Source organism: Onychomys torridus, chromosome 14 (assembly GCF_903995425.1).
Source record: "Onychomys torridus chromosome 14, mOncTor1.1, whole genome shotgun sequence".
Classification (NCBI taxonomy): domain Eukaryota; kingdom Metazoa; phylum Chordata; class Mammalia; order Rodentia; family Cricetidae; genus Onychomys; species Onychomys torridus.
Window position 1 is genome coordinate 79,316,244 of NC_050456.1, and position 14,800 is coordinate 79,331,043.

The 14,800-nt window shown below is 46.0% G+C and overlaps 1 protein-coding gene across 1 annotated transcript; it reads right to left on the bottom strand.

Annotated features, from left to right (window-relative positions):
* Positions 1-5,953: 5,953 nt before the first annotated feature.
* Positions 5,954-10,501, bottom strand: Atp5mpl (ATP synthase membrane subunit 6.8PL). The gene is made up of 4 exons (XM_036206162.1): positions 10,397-10,501; positions 7,705-7,828; positions 6,884-6,907; positions 5,954-6,128 (listed from the first exon to the last, which is right to left on the bottom strand). Exons 2-4 carry the CDS (start codon positions 7,826-7,828, stop codon positions 6,094-6,096), a joined length of 183 nt encoding a protein of 60 aa, XP_036062055.1. The 5' UTR covers positions 10,397-10,501; the 3' UTR covers positions 5,954-6,093.
* Positions 10,502-14,800: the final 4,299 nt, after the last annotated feature.

Sequence of the window (14,800 nt, forward strand, 5' to 3'; positions counted from 1 at the left end):
GGGACTCAACTTGGCCCATCAGGTTTAGTGCTAAGTACCTTTGCCAGCTGAGCCATTTTGCCAGGCAATTTTTCTTTGTGTGAATTCTGGAATGTTGGAACTTTCTTAGGAGGAATTTGACTATTTCCTACGTCCTATAGTATTGGCACAAAGCTGTTCATGATACTCTTATTGTCCTTTTAATCTGTATGTGTTGAGTTACTAGGGATTGAACCCAGGCCTTGAGCTTGCCAGGCAAACAGTCTTATTGCCAAGCTACACCCTAGTCCTTATTATCCCTTTAATGTCTGTAGGAACTGTATTGACATCTTTCCATTTCTGATACTGTGTCTTCTCTATTAATTTATCAATTTGGCTAGGGATTTACTCATTTATTGATCATCTCAATGAACCAGCATTTTTGTTCATAAATTTGGCTTCATTGTTTTTCTGTCTTCAATCTCACTGAAATATATTATTTATCTTTTGCTTTCTTGGTTATACTTTTTGTTTTGTTTTGAAATAGGGTTTCTCTGTATTATCACTGGTTGCTGGCTGTCCTGGAACTCACTCTGTAGACCAGTTTGGCCTCTTAACTCAGAGCTCCATCTGCCTCTGCTTCTGAGTGCTGGGGTTAAAGGCTTGTGTCACCAACACCTGGCCATACTTTTTCTTTTTCCAGTGCCCCCCACTCCCCACCCCCAGTGCTAGGAACTGAATCTAGGACCTCACATAGACAGGTGTATAGTCCTGTGAACTCATTTTCTAATTTATTTTCATTTTTCCCTTTTTGAGACAGGGTCTCACTATGTAGCCCTGACTAGCCTAGAACTTAATATGTAGATGAGGCTGTGGTGGTATTGTGTTCCCCAAAATATTGTGCACGCTAATAAACTTATCTGGGGTCAGAGAACAGGACGGCCACAATATTAAACATGAGGATAGGCAGTGGTAGCACACGCCTTTAATCCCAGCACTGGGGAGGCAGAGCCAGGTGGATCTCTGTGAGTTCAAGGCCACATTGTAAACAGCCAGGCATGTTGACTCACACCTTTAATCCCAGAAAGAGAGCCTTTAATCCCAGGGGGTGATGGCAGAAAACAGAAAGGTATATAAGTCGTGAAGACCAGAAACTAGAAACATTTGGCTGGTTAAGCTTTCAGGCTTTGGAGCAGCAGTTCAGCTGAGACTCATCTGGATGAGGACTCAGAAGCTTCCAGTCTGAGGAAAACAGGATCAGCTGAGGAACTGGCGAGGTGAGGAAGCTGTGGCTTGTTCTGTCTCTCTGATCTTCCAGCATTCACCCCAATAACTGGCTCCAGGTTTGATTTTATTAATAAGAACTTTTAAGATTCCTGATACATGAGGCTGTCTTCAAACTCAGATTTGCTTGCCTCTGGCTCTCCAGTGCTGAGATTAAAGGTGTGCACCACTATGCCTGGCTCTATAGTATTTTTTTTTAAATTTGCTTATATAGTTTTTATACAAAGCTCATAGTTTCTATGTTTTCAATCTCTAGTCCACCTAGCAGTTATTTTATTTGTTGTTGTTATTATTATTATTATTTGTTTTTTTCGAGATAGGGTTTCTCTGTGTAGCTTTGTGCCTTTCCTGGAACTGACTCTGTAGTCCAGGCTGGCCTCAGACTCACAGAGATCTGCCTGACTCTGCCTCCCGAGTGCTGGGATTAAAGGCGTGTGCCACCACTGCCCGGCTTATTTTATTTTCCCACGTCCGGTGGAGTCTGGGTTGATCAGCAGTGCTGGAGTTCAATTCTGTGAGACCTGCTGCCTCTAGACTGCTTGGGCCTGAAGTACGAGTTCAATTGTTTCTGCCCTGGCAGCAAAAGGATGTACCCTGGACATGCACTGCTCTTCTGAGCCAGTTCCTGCGCATGGCCTGTGAGCCGTGAAGACCCAGTCTCATTCCCTTGTCACTGCAGGGGAGTTTTCATATGCTCAGTGATGCTCCTTGTTCTCTCTTACCAGGAGCTAGAAAATGGAAATGTAAATAAATAAAGATAGGGTCTGGCTGCAGTGCTCAAGCTGGCTTCAGACCTGCGAAGGCTCTCCTTGCTAAGTTTCTCAAGGGGTTGGGGCTACAAGATGCACATCACACTCAATTGCCATTCCTGTTGTATTAAACTCATCAGAAAACCAGAATTCGGGGTGGAGAAATGCTCAGAGGAGTGCTTAGTGCTTTTTTAGAGGTTTCTGTACCCACACTGTATAGCTCACAGCTGCCACTTCCATGTTCCCACTCCAGTTCTATGCCCTCTTCTGGCCTGAGGGCCCCTGAACACACATAGCATATAACTCAAATATATACACACAAATACACATAAAAACAACTATCCTTTAAAATGCCAAATGCACCCCTATAATCCTAGAACTTGGAAGCTGGGGCAGGAGAATAATGAGTTTGAGGCCAGCATGGTCTACATAGGGAGACCCTGTCTCAAAAAACCCAAACCAACTAAATAATGACACCAACCAAACCAAACAAAAGACCAACACCCAAACCAACCAACAAACCCTCAGAATCCTACTGTAAACAAAGAAAGGTAACTGTCATGGCTCACATCTGTAACCCCAGCACTCAGGAGCTGAGGCAGGACTGTCATTAAATTTGAAGCCAGCCTAGGATACAGTGAGTGCCAGACTATCTTGGTTTACAGTGAACCCCCCTCAAAAACAGCAAGACCATGATCCTCTCTTACTGTTCCCTAGTGCCCAGCACAGTGCCAAAGGCAACTGTCACCTGTGCTCTCAGCCCACAAGGCCACTACGGTGACCATAGTTTGGCCACCTTCTGGCTCCACCTACAGGCCACTTTCGGTATAAGACTTGCCGTTTCCAAATCGCTGGTGGGTTCTGAATACATCTTCATTTTTTCTTTTTTTGGTTAATGCTACTCATTTTTTTAAAAGCCTGCTCTCACTGTGAACGAGGCTAGTTTCCAATGTGTGATCTTCCTGCCTCTGCCTCAAGAGTGCTGAGATGAGAAGCACGTGACACCGCAAGCTCAGCACACTGGAGTCTAATGCTCTGAGATAAGGCCTTGGCACTACTCGGTGCGCGACAGACAGCCCCATGGAGGGCAGTAGTAACAGGGCAAGAGCAACCGCCCAGCCCGGGTGGGGAGCAACTCCGAGGCAGACGCAACCACCTTCCCCCAGAGATGAGCTCAGCTTTCCTGAATCCTTCCTGGCCTGACCTGCACTTCACTGTGTGACATGTGGTCAGTGTGCATGAAGCAACTGCTAACCTCTCTTCTTCCTACACTTGCCATTTCTAAGACCTGCTCTTGGGCATCAAGCGTATCTGGGGAACCTAGAAATATTAACTTATCAAGCTCTTCCCCAGACTAGTGGAATGAGATACATGGTGGCCCAAGTCCATGCCAAGGCAGACTGCCTTTTTTTCCTGTTGAGTCAGGCAAGGTCTTACCATGAAATTCTGGCTTGCTTGAAATTCAGTATGTAGAGACTGAAGTCAAAGAGATCTACCTCTGGAGCTGTGCTGGCTAGTTTTGGCAACTTGACAGAGGCTAGTCATCTGAGAATGAACCTCAAGTGAGAAAATGCCTCCTTCTGTAGGCAGCCTGTAGGGCATTTTCTTAATTAGTGATTGAAGTGGGAGGGCTCAATCCATAGTGGGTGGTGTCACCCTTGGCTGGTGGTCCTAGGTGCCTTAAGAAGGCAGGTTAAGCGAGCCAGGGGAAGCAAGCCATTAAGCAGCATCCCTTCATGGCCTCTGCATCAGTTCCTGCCTTGGCTTTCCTCAATGGACTGATTCAGAATATGTAAGCCAAAATAAACTCTTTCCTCCCCAAGCTGCTTTTGGTCACGGTGTTTCATCACAGCAACAGTAACTAACCCTAAGACAGGAGCTATGAAATTAGAGGTATGCACCACTATCTGTCTATCCTATCTACCTTCCATCTAATCCATCATCCATCCATCCAATAGCCCAATTTAGCCTTAAATTTATTATGCATTAGTGAACACTCAAGAACTCTATTCTCTTGCCTCCACTTCTCAAGAGCTGAGATCACAGGTATAAGGCACCACAGCCGGTTGTTGTGGAATATTATTTCTACTAGGCAAAGATGTGTTACATTTGTTTATGCTGCATCTGTTTAATGATGTACAGGTGTGTTGCATTTGTTCCACTTTGCCTGCCTAAGGCACCTGATTGGTCTAATAGCACCGAATGGCCAATAGCTGGGCAGAAGAGGGATAGGCAATGCTGGTCGGCAGGCCAAGAGGAAGAGAAACCTAGGTTCAAGAGAGGAGGAATCGGAGGGGGAGGAGAGAATGAGGGAGATGCTCAGGGCAAGAAGCCAGGAAGCCCCCACCAGCTAGACATGGGGAGTAGTGTAAGTCAGACATACAGAAGGAAAGAAAAGTAAAAAGCTGAGGCTAAAGGTAGATAAACAGGCTAATTTAAAAGAACTAGCCAGAAACGAGCCTAAACTAAGCTGAGCATTTATAACGAATAAGACGACTTTGTGTCATGATTTGGGAGCTGGTTGGTGGCCCAGACAGCAAGCCTGGCACACCTGGCTTCCTTGTGAGCCAAGGTTGCACTCCACAGGCTAGGCTGCTTTAGAACTTGTGACCCCCTCCTGTCTCAGCTGGGTTAGAGGTGTGCATCCACACAGTTCCCCATCAGCTTTTCCATATTGCTTACTTTACTCTGTGACCGATTAGTCAGATACAACTTTGTCTCTGAGCTTATGCCTACCACGCGCTCTAAGGATATCGTCCCTTGCTGTGTGTGTGAGCAGGTGCTCATGCACAGGTGGAGGTCAGCAAACTTCTAAGAGTTGGCTTTCTCCTTTCACTACAAAGGTCCTGTGGCTCAAACTCAGGTCATCAGGCTTAGGGACAAGCACCCTCACATGCTGAGCCATCATACCAGCCCTCCTTCCATTATAATGTTTATTAATGGGTATGTGTGCATGTTGTATGTATATGGACGCCCAAAGAGAAAGAGGTGTTGGATCCACTGGAGCCAGAGTCACAAGTATTTGTAAGCTGTTCCATGTGGCCTCTCCTTCCAGCTCCTTTCCATTACTTTGTAAATACTTTTTTTGAGACAAGGTTTCAGTAGCTCACGCTGGCCTTGAACTCCAGAACTTGTGCTCCTCCCTGCTCTGGTTGGGATTAGTGGTGTGCCACCATGCTCTTATTTCAGCATTTCACAATTTAATGTTTTATTTCCCCCTTATCTTATTAACCCTCATAAAAAATTTATGGGCTGGGCGGTGGTGGCGCATGCCTTGCATCCCAGCACTCGGGAGGCAGAGGCAGGCAGATCTCTGTGAGTTCGAGGCTAGCCTGGTCTACAGAGTGAGATCCAGGACAGGCACCAAAAACACAGAGAAACCCCGTCTCAAAAAAACAAACAAACAAAAAAATGTTTCTTGTGGGCTGGAGAGATGGATCAGAGGTTAAGAGCACTGCTTGTTCTTCCAGAGGTCCTGAGTACAATTCCCAGCAACCACTTGGTGGCTCACAACCATCTGTAATGAGATCTGGTGCCCTCTTCTGGCCTGCAGGTGTACATGCAGACAGAACACTGCATATATAATCAATCAATAAATCTTTAAAAAAATGTTATGGGGGACTTAGCTCAGTGGTAAGCGCTAGGCCTGGGGTTCGATCCTCAAAAAAAAAAAAAAAAAAAAAAAATTACTTTAGCCCTTAAAATAATTAACATCCCCTTTCCCAAAATACGAAAACAAGATCAGAGAAGCAAGATGCTAGGCAGAGACAAAACTGTTTAACAAACAATTATAGACGATTGGAATCAGTTTGTATCTAGACACCAATGACCAATCTTTATGCAGTACACGTTGCTGCTCATTCCTCAGGTCTCCTACGGAAGGTGGCTCAGAGGTTCTGATGGAGCCTGCTGCAGTACAGAGGACTTATTCAGGGGAAGCAGAGAGGAGTATCCACAGAGAGTTGTGCTGTTCACATACATTTATTAATGCCACATTGTAATGGTACTTAGGTAAGTGCACAGCGATGTTCCATGTTCCCATCTAACACAGCTTGCTTAAGTTTAGCCGACAGGATTCATCGTGAGTGGACTCAGGGAGCAGTTAATGATGGCCATGGGCAGGTGCAGCACTGGAAGCTTCCGAGGAGAGGAACAAAGTGATATAATTTAGAAGCAGGAGCAGAATATAGTTTACTATTTAAAGTAACAAGTCAGAAAATTCATTTTCAATGCTACAAAACAGAATGGGGGCTGGGGACTCAGGAGGCAGAGGCAAGAAGATCTCTGAGTTCAAGGCCAGCCTGGTTTACAGAGTGAGTTCCCAGGTCAGCTAAGTTGACACAGTGAGACCTTGCCCCTGCTCCAGTTCAACCAACCAACAACCCCACCCTAAATGGGGGTAGGGGAGCCACTTCTATGTGAAACACTCAGCCTGGTTCTACTGATGCAACAGTTCACTGCAGGAGCAGAGAAAGGTCTCCCCTCAAAGCCCAGGAAGCCAGTCCTGGGTCTAAGTCTCCAATGACCACAGCTTCAATGCCACCAGTGAAACAGTAGAGACACCCAGCGCAGGGCACAGATTTAGCACTTTCCTCCCAAATTACACCACAACAGTCATTTCAGAAGCATGCTCACCCAGCTAGCCTGTGCCTTCCTACTGGGGGCATCCGTTACCCACTTTCTGTCACTACCACAAGTGTTACTTGGCCCAAAGGGTGGACACTGTTTTGCTTCTTAACATTTAACTGCAAATGTCTTGGTCTTTAGTATTTCTACTGTATCTATAGAATCACTGAATCAGGCATCAGTTTCAATTCAGGACTCAGAGAACTTGTTTTGAACAGCTATTGGCCTTATTCAACCCCAACCATTCCAAGAAGTAGAAATCTTACCTTTCAAAGCTTTACTTCTTTTATCTAAAACAGAGGGGAAAAGCAGTTACACCAGTGCCCTACAAATGTGTCCAACTAACTCAAAATCCACATGCGACTGCAGGCTTCACAGGCTGGGTAAAGCCTCACAGCCGTTTCTTTTTCCAAATTAGCAAACAAAGCAGGAGGTTTCATTTCAGCGTGCACATACACCTGTCGCATGCCCTCGCTTGCTTCCCTCTGCCCTCCCAGCCGGTCTCTTCCTGCATGCAACAACCTCTTTTCACTTTCATGGCTGGTGTTTATGCGAGAGTCGACTGTGCATATGAGAGAAAACATCTAATATTTGTCTTTCTGAGTCTGGCATCTCATTTAGCAGGACAATCTACTTGTATTCATTTTCTTGCAAATAACATTTTTTTCTTTTATGGCTGAATAAAGTCCCACTGTGAGTATCTATTACAGTGTTTTTCAGTCCAGGCTCTCCCAACAAGGGCTATTTCAGCTACTTTATTCTTTTTTTTTTTTTTTTTTTTTTAAATCCACTCATTTGTTGATAGATATCTAAGATCATTGTTCTGGGCCAGCCAGATGGCTCAGTGGGTAAAGGTGCTTGCTGCACCAGCCCGGTAACCTGTGCTCAATCCCTGGGACCCACATACAGGTGAAGGAGAACCAACTGCATACCTCTGCACACATGCTATGGCACTGTACCTACACACACACTAGTCATGTGCATGTATACACACAGGATAATAATATTTCTAAAAAGTCATAGTTCCTTAATAAATTGTTTAAATTTGAACCCCCCCAACTTCAAAGAAATAAAAACATAAACCTACCAGCACTCCTGATTTTATAAACGATGTAGCTCATCAACCCCATTCCCATCCAAATTTCCTGGTAAACCTGGGTATAGTAGGGTTTCATGGGAACCCAGACATTCTTAATAAGGCTTTGAAGCATCTGAAAAAGAAGAGATAACATTAAGGTCGCTGCTGGTGTATACCTAACTGGCAGGATTCTTTCACTATTTCTACTTGACAGAGCACCATTCTATTCCCCACAGGCACCCCGAGAGCCCTCCAGCTCCTGGCCAGCCGGCCCCTCACAAGCCACGTCTCTCTTTTTTGGCCTCTGGGTGGACAGACTCCTCTCAGCATTATTAGCATCTCAAGTTTCAGGCGTGGTCATTTCTATAGGAAATGAACTCCCAGGCCTGGCACACCAGCACACTTGAACCTCCAGCTGCTCAGTCCTGAGACTGATGGACGGATAGAAGACAAACAGTACAGGATAACCAAATATGACAGCTCTCAAGGCAATGTTTCCTGTTTCTTTTACAATTTACTACAGGTTCCAAACCAGATACTCTCATTCTCAACTTGCAAAATATCTGATGACTCCAACAGCTGCCAGGAATATCCAGCTCCAGCCCTTCTCATTTGACTTGGAAACCTCTGGGCTGCCTTGAAGTATCTTACTTTGAAGGCCCCACTCTACACCACTACTGCACACAGAATTCTACCCTTCAGTGTTCTCTGTCTTTCCACACCCGTTTTTTCAATCTTATGGTACAGATCCATCAAAAGCTCAATCTAGTCAAAGGCCAGTGGCTGCCCTTGAATTATTGAAACCTGGACCATATTCACCGATTCCCCCCAGGGGGTGGAAATGGCTCAGCAGGTTCTGGTCCTAGAATCTACACAGTGGCTCACAACCATCTGCAATGTAACTCCAGTTCCAGGGGGGCTGACATTGCCTTTTGACCTCCAAGGGCACACACATGTGGCCTTGCGTCCTGCTTTCTCCTATGGGAATGAACTTAAACCGAGGAATGGCTTGAAGGTTGGCTAGCCCAGAGAGTTAACTCATAAGGTGGGGCGATTATCTTTTCCAGAACTGTCCCTAAATTCCTCTTAATATTTGTGTCCAGATGCTCTAACATGACAGTCCTGCCTTGGATATCCTTCAGAGGTGGCCTCTGGAAAGCTGAAGAATCCCAAGCCACCGACTGAGTGGAGAGGCATCTCTGCCAGATAGGCAATAACTAAGAAAGTATTGTAGAGGACCAGTGGGTTAGAAACCTGGGGATCCCAGCTCTGTTCTTAACTTCAGAAATTCCCCAAATCTCCTGTCAGGTCTCCCTATCAAACAAGGACCTTCTACGTCATCCACAGGACTCTTGAAACAAAAAGGATCCAGTCTGATACCTGGTGCAAAGTAAGCACTCAGTAAATGATCAATCAACAAGGAATTGCTATACAAACTTAATAGAGGGGTTGGGGTTGGGGATTTAGCTCAGTGGTAGAGCGATTGCCTAGCAAGCACAAGGCCCTGGGTTCGGTGCTCAGCTCCAGAAAATAAAAAACAAACAAACAAACAAGAACAACAACAACAAAAAACTCAACAGAAAGCAACAATTCCTAGGCCACTGGGGTTCTAAGGGAGGACTGAAAGAGATTTCCTCTTTTCCTCCCGTATGCTGGTTAGAAGTGTCAAGAAGTGATATCAAGACCAGGTGGTGGCGCACGCCTTTAATCCCAGCACTTGGGAGGCAGAGCCAGGCAGATCTCTGTGAGTTCGAGGCCAGCCTGGGCTACAGAGTGAGTTCCACGACAGTCAGGGCTGTTACCCAGAGAAACCCTGTCTTTCCCCATCCCCGAAGGTCAAACGGCTGTCTACTGAGACTGCCTGTACCTGCAAAGTTTTTGAAAATTAAAGTTACAGCAAGCTATTACCTGGCAGTACACTGGAAAGAGGGGACATGTGACAGTCTGGGGTTTATAATGTGGTTTCATACAATTTCGAACATCCCTTTACCAAAGCCTAACTTGGAAGAAACCTGTGGCATAAAGAAGTCACCAACTTCGGAGTGATGTTTCCTGGCTTGGATTCTAGCCGCATCACTAACGAGTGGAGCAACTTGGGTAGGGAACAGGATGCTCACAGCTGATGGTGGCACGCACCTTTACCAAAGCCTACAGTCAGGCAGGTCCATCGGTGTATCAATGCCACAGAGAGGGTGTAATGCTGACGGACGTGGGCCTCCACCTAGCCCCAGGGCGATCCTAGGCGCCTCCCCTCTTAGTCTTGAGGAATAATCGCTCTACCAGTATAGAGACATAATCTCAGCGCACACGCTCACAGACCCTCGTTAACCAAGGACTATCAACAACTCGCCCCGCACAACCAGGGAGACTAACTCCAGAAAACAGCCTTGCAGTCGGAGAACCGACCGCCGTGCATTCTCGCAGTCGGCGTGACTGAGCCCCGGACACTGTCCCGGCGGACTGGAGGACTGACCCCCAGGCACGATCCTGCAGTAAGGACGGCTCCCTCCGGCACTCCCCGGCCGCAGTGGAGAGGAATCCCGCGGTTACAGTCGGGGCGCCCGGGCTGGCCCAAGGTCAGCCAGGATCGCAGTGCCTCACCTGCGCTCCCGACCTACCTTGGCTCCACGGCACTCCGTCCCGGCCCCATTCCGGTCCCCGCGATCGGGAACACGGGAAAAAGCCCAGGCCCCCCTCTTACCTCAGCAAGACCACGGCCGCAGGCCACAACAGAATCCGCTAGACCGGGAAAGGTCACTGAGCACGCAGGCGCCGCGCAGGGCACGCCGGGAAGACGGAAGGAGCAGAGGCCCCTGAAGCCGGCTGCCGGCTCTTCCGCGCCTGCGCACCACAGCGCCCCCGGTGGTCACCTGGGGGCTGCAGGCTTGCGTGGGGCTTGGTCAAGACCAGGAGTTGCTGGGAGGTGGAGTCTACTGTGTCTCTAGGTGTCATAAGACGGACTGCCCAGATTCCCCAGGGTTGCTGGGTTTCTGGGAACACTGGGCTTTCACTGCTGAAACCAGCACAGTAGACAATCCAGACAAGTTGACCGCAAAGAAAACAAACAAAAAGCCCTCTTTGCAGGGCTTACGCCTTTAACCCTCAGAAGGAAGCTGAGGCATCAGGGTTGTCAGAAATGGACTTTCAGGGAGGGCAGCCTGGGCTACAGAGAGACTGCTTTAAAAACCAAACCAAAAGCTGGGAGCTGGGCAGTGGTGGTGCACGCCTTTAATCCCAGCACTCGGGAGGCAGAGGCAGGCCAAAGCGAGTTCCAGGAAAGGCGCAAAGCTACACAGAGAAACCCTGTCTCGAAAAACAAAACAAAACAAAACAAAAGTACGTGGTAGTGCACACCTTTGTTCCCAGCACTCGGGAAGCAGACAGATCTCTGTGAGTTCGAGGCCAACCTGGTCTACATAGTGAGTTCCAGGACAGCCAGAGCTACACAGAGAAACCCTGTCTTGAAAAACCAAAAACACCAAAGCAAAGGCTGGTCATAGTGGCACAGGTCTTTAATCCTAGCACTCAAGAGGCAGAGGCACAGCGGTGGGGTAGGGACGAAGGATGGGAGAGTACAGGGCTGGAGGGTGTTTCTCTTGAGTTTGACACTGGAGTGCTCTATATAGCAAGTTTTGTGGTTGGGGCTTCTTAGTGAGACTATCACACTCCCCAAACACCAAAGGAAACAAAGCAATAAGAAAAAAAGAAACCCTCTTTACTAAATTTTTTTTTTTTTTTTTTTTTTTTTTTTTTTTTTTTTTTTTTTTTTTTTTTTTTAGATAGAGGTTTTCTGTGTAGTCTGGAACTTCCTATGTAAACCAGGCTGGCCTTAAATTCAGAAATTTGCTTGCTTCTGCCTCCTGAATACTGGGATTAAAGGCCTGCACCATTACATCAGGCTTTTTTCCTTGGCATTTCCTCTGGTTTTGCTAATTTTTGCGCTACATATTTGATTAAGTAGCCATTCTAAGCATAGTAATTGCCCTTAAAAGACATCTTAAAAGACATCTTAAAGTGATGTAGAGACTTCTGCAGGAACTCCAGGGACTGGACCTGATAGTTTTTTTTTTTTTTTTTTAAATAAACATGCTAGCAGGGTGTGGTGTGCATATTTATACTTCTAGCACTTGAAAGGTAGAGAATGATCAGGGTTTTAAGATCATCCTGGGCTATGTGAGACCCTGTTTCTAAAAAACAAAAACAAAACCAACCAACAAAAATTGTTCTTGCTTTATTTTAGTTTTTAAAAAGGGCTTTGCTGTTTAAGTGGCGGCGCTGGTGGCGTGGCAGCCATGCCAAAGGAGGAGAGTGTTGGAGGAGTCACGGAAGAATCACGAGCCATAGTTACCTTTCTAGAGCTTTATTGGGAGAGAGAGAAAGAGAGGGGGGGAGAGGGGGGGGAGAGAGAGAGAGAGAGAGAGAGAAACAGAGAGAGAGAGAGAGGGAGAGAAAGACAGAGAGAGAGAGGGAGAGAGAGAGAGACAGAGAGAGAGGGAGAGGGAGGGAGAGAGGACCGCATGCAGGGAGGTACGGAAGGAGAGAGGGCAGAAAAGGAGAGAAGGAGGGCACAGAGGGCCCGCCCGCTTTTTAGGCTGGGCCGCTGTCACAGGCTGATGACGTAATTAAGGACAAAATCCTTACAGGCTTATTTTTATGTGTATGAGTGCTTTGTTCACATCTATGTCTGTGCACCAAGTGTGTGCCTGGTGCCCTCAGAGGTCAGAAGAGGGCATGTGTACCCTGCAATTGTAATTATGGATGGTTGTGATCTACCACATTAGTGCTGGGAACTGAACCTTGGTCCTTTGGAAGAGTAACAAGTGCTCTGAACCACTCAGGCGTAATATCTCCAGCTCCATACTTCTGTTTAAGAAACTACTAAAACCTCAGCAGAAACTAGAAAAGCAAATCTATCTATTGAATTAAAACAAACTGGGGGATGGGGACTTAGCTCAGTGGTAGAGAGCTTGCTCAAGCACAAGGCCCTGGGTTTCGTCCTCAGTTGGGGGTAGGTGGGGAATAAAATAAAAATAACAAAGAAGAAGAAAAAAGAAGAGGCTAGGCAGTGGTGGTGCTCGCCTTTAATCCCAGGACTCAGGAGGCAGAGGCAGATGGATCTCTGTGAGTTTGAGGCCAGCCTGGTCTACAAAGAGAGTCCCAGGATAGCCAGGGCTATTACACAGAGAAACTCGTCCTGAAAAAACAAACAAAACTAAAAAAACAAATTGGGTTTGTTTAGCAATTACTGAAGCAGAAGACAGGAGAAATAAATTAGAAAAACAGGCAAACAATAGAAGACAAAGATACTTCACAGAAAGAAAGCCCACAGCATTCAGCTCAGTATAGCTGATATTGTTTCTTTCCCTCCTGTTCTCTTTTTTTCCTTTAAAATTTAATTATGTGGATTGGGGGGGGGGAATCAAAGTTCCACCGTATCCATGTGGAGTGCGGTGGTGTCCACGTGGGAGTCCCAGGCGACACACTCAAATGGTCAGGCACCTTGACCCACTGAACTATCTGGGTAGCCCTCCTTCGTTGTTGTTTTTTTAATTTAAAAACTCTATTATTTTATGTATATAGCCTGCATTATGTGTATGACCTCAAACTCATGGCAATTCTCCTGCTTCAGTCTTTCAAGTGCTGGAATTACAGGAGAGTGAGCCCCAATGCCCAGCTTCTTTCACTCATGGTGCTGGGGATGAACCTGGGGCATCGAACAACATATGAACTCTACAATTGAGCTTTACCCTCAGCCATACAACTAACTGGGTCTTAGATAGAAACCAATGGGGAGTAGGGGAGAAATATTTGAAGAGCTAATAGCTGATTGAGAATTTCCCAAAAGGGATTAAACAAACAAACAAACAAACAAAAAACCCAAAGGCTCAGAAAGTCTTACTGAAACCAAGCAGAGAAATGAAGTCTAGAAGCTGCATAATAAAACTAAAGAGTAGGGTTAGGGTTGTCGCTCAGCAGAAGGGTATCTGTTTAGCATGTGTGGGGACCCACATTTCCAGCACCACCAAACAAAAAGATCCTAATACCTAATAATGATGTTAAATAACTGCCCGTCTAGCATTCTATTTATCAGAAAATTAACATTTAGTAAAGGTGAAGTACAGTTTTGAAGAAGTTAAAAGTGAGGGAATGATTACTAACAGATCTACAGTGGATCCATTCTGGCAGCAGAAATAGCAGCTCAGAGGGAGGGTGGGGATGCAGGGAAGAGGGGAGAGACACGACCATAGTCCTGTTTTGAAGGGAAAGGGGTCTTTGGATCAAATATAGCTGCATGAAAACTTGGCAAGCTTGCTGTGTTAGGGCGCTGGTCCTCCAGGTTCAGAGGTTTCTAAGGCCCCCTTTTCATCACAATAGTTAAGGTTTGTCTCTTTTTGCTGGAATTCTTATGTGCACAATGGAATTTTCCAGAGGCTGGGAGACTTGTGATATCATATAGCATCACAGAGACAGAAAAGCCGCTGTGTTTCATTCAGCTAGACACTGCTGGACTGGTGAAAATGTCAAGTGTCACTGGGGCTGGAGAGATGACTCACTGGTTAGAGGGTCGGCTGTTCTGGAAGAGCACCAGAAAATGCTTCCCAGCACCCATGCTGGGCAGCTCACAAGCCGCCTCTATCTCCAGCTAACCGAATGCCCTCTTCTGACCACTGGCACATAGCATACATGTGCACATACATGTAGATATAACCGTCTTGTTAAATAAGAAACACAGAGCCAAATACAGAGTTAAAAGCCAAGAGGTCAGAGCAATAGCTGAGAGCTGAAAACCTTACCCTTCACCGCTGCTGCTGTCTTTCTCTCCGCTCTGACCTCTTGGCTATTTATTAACTCTGTATTTGGCTCTGTGTTTCTTATTTAACAAGACAGTTACATCTACACATACATGTAAATAAAAATAAAATAAAATTTAAAGAAGAGTCACTCTTACATATGAGCTTTTGGAAAATTTAGTGATTTTCATAAGTAATATTGCTTGATATCAAATGGGCTTTTTAAAAAATTTATTTATTTATTATGTATACAGTGTTCTGCCTACATGCATGCTTGCAGGCCAGAAGAGGGTACCAGATCTCATTACAGATGG

Bases quoted from the DNA above. Each gene is read 5' to 3' on its own strand.
- Atp5mpl (XM_036206162.1), bottom strand. From the start codon at position 7,828: ATGCTTCAAAGCCTTATTAAGAATGTCTGGGTTCCCATGAAACCCTAC. The intron at 6,908-7,704 runs GTAGGTTTATGT...CCTCTGTTTTAG, and splicing joins TTATAAAATCAGGAGTGCTG to ATAAAAGAAGTAAAGCTTTG. The intron at 6,129-6,883 runs GTAAGATTTCTA...TCTCCTCGGAAG, and splicing joins AAGAAGTAAAGCTTTGAAAG to CTTCCAGTGCTGCACCTGCC.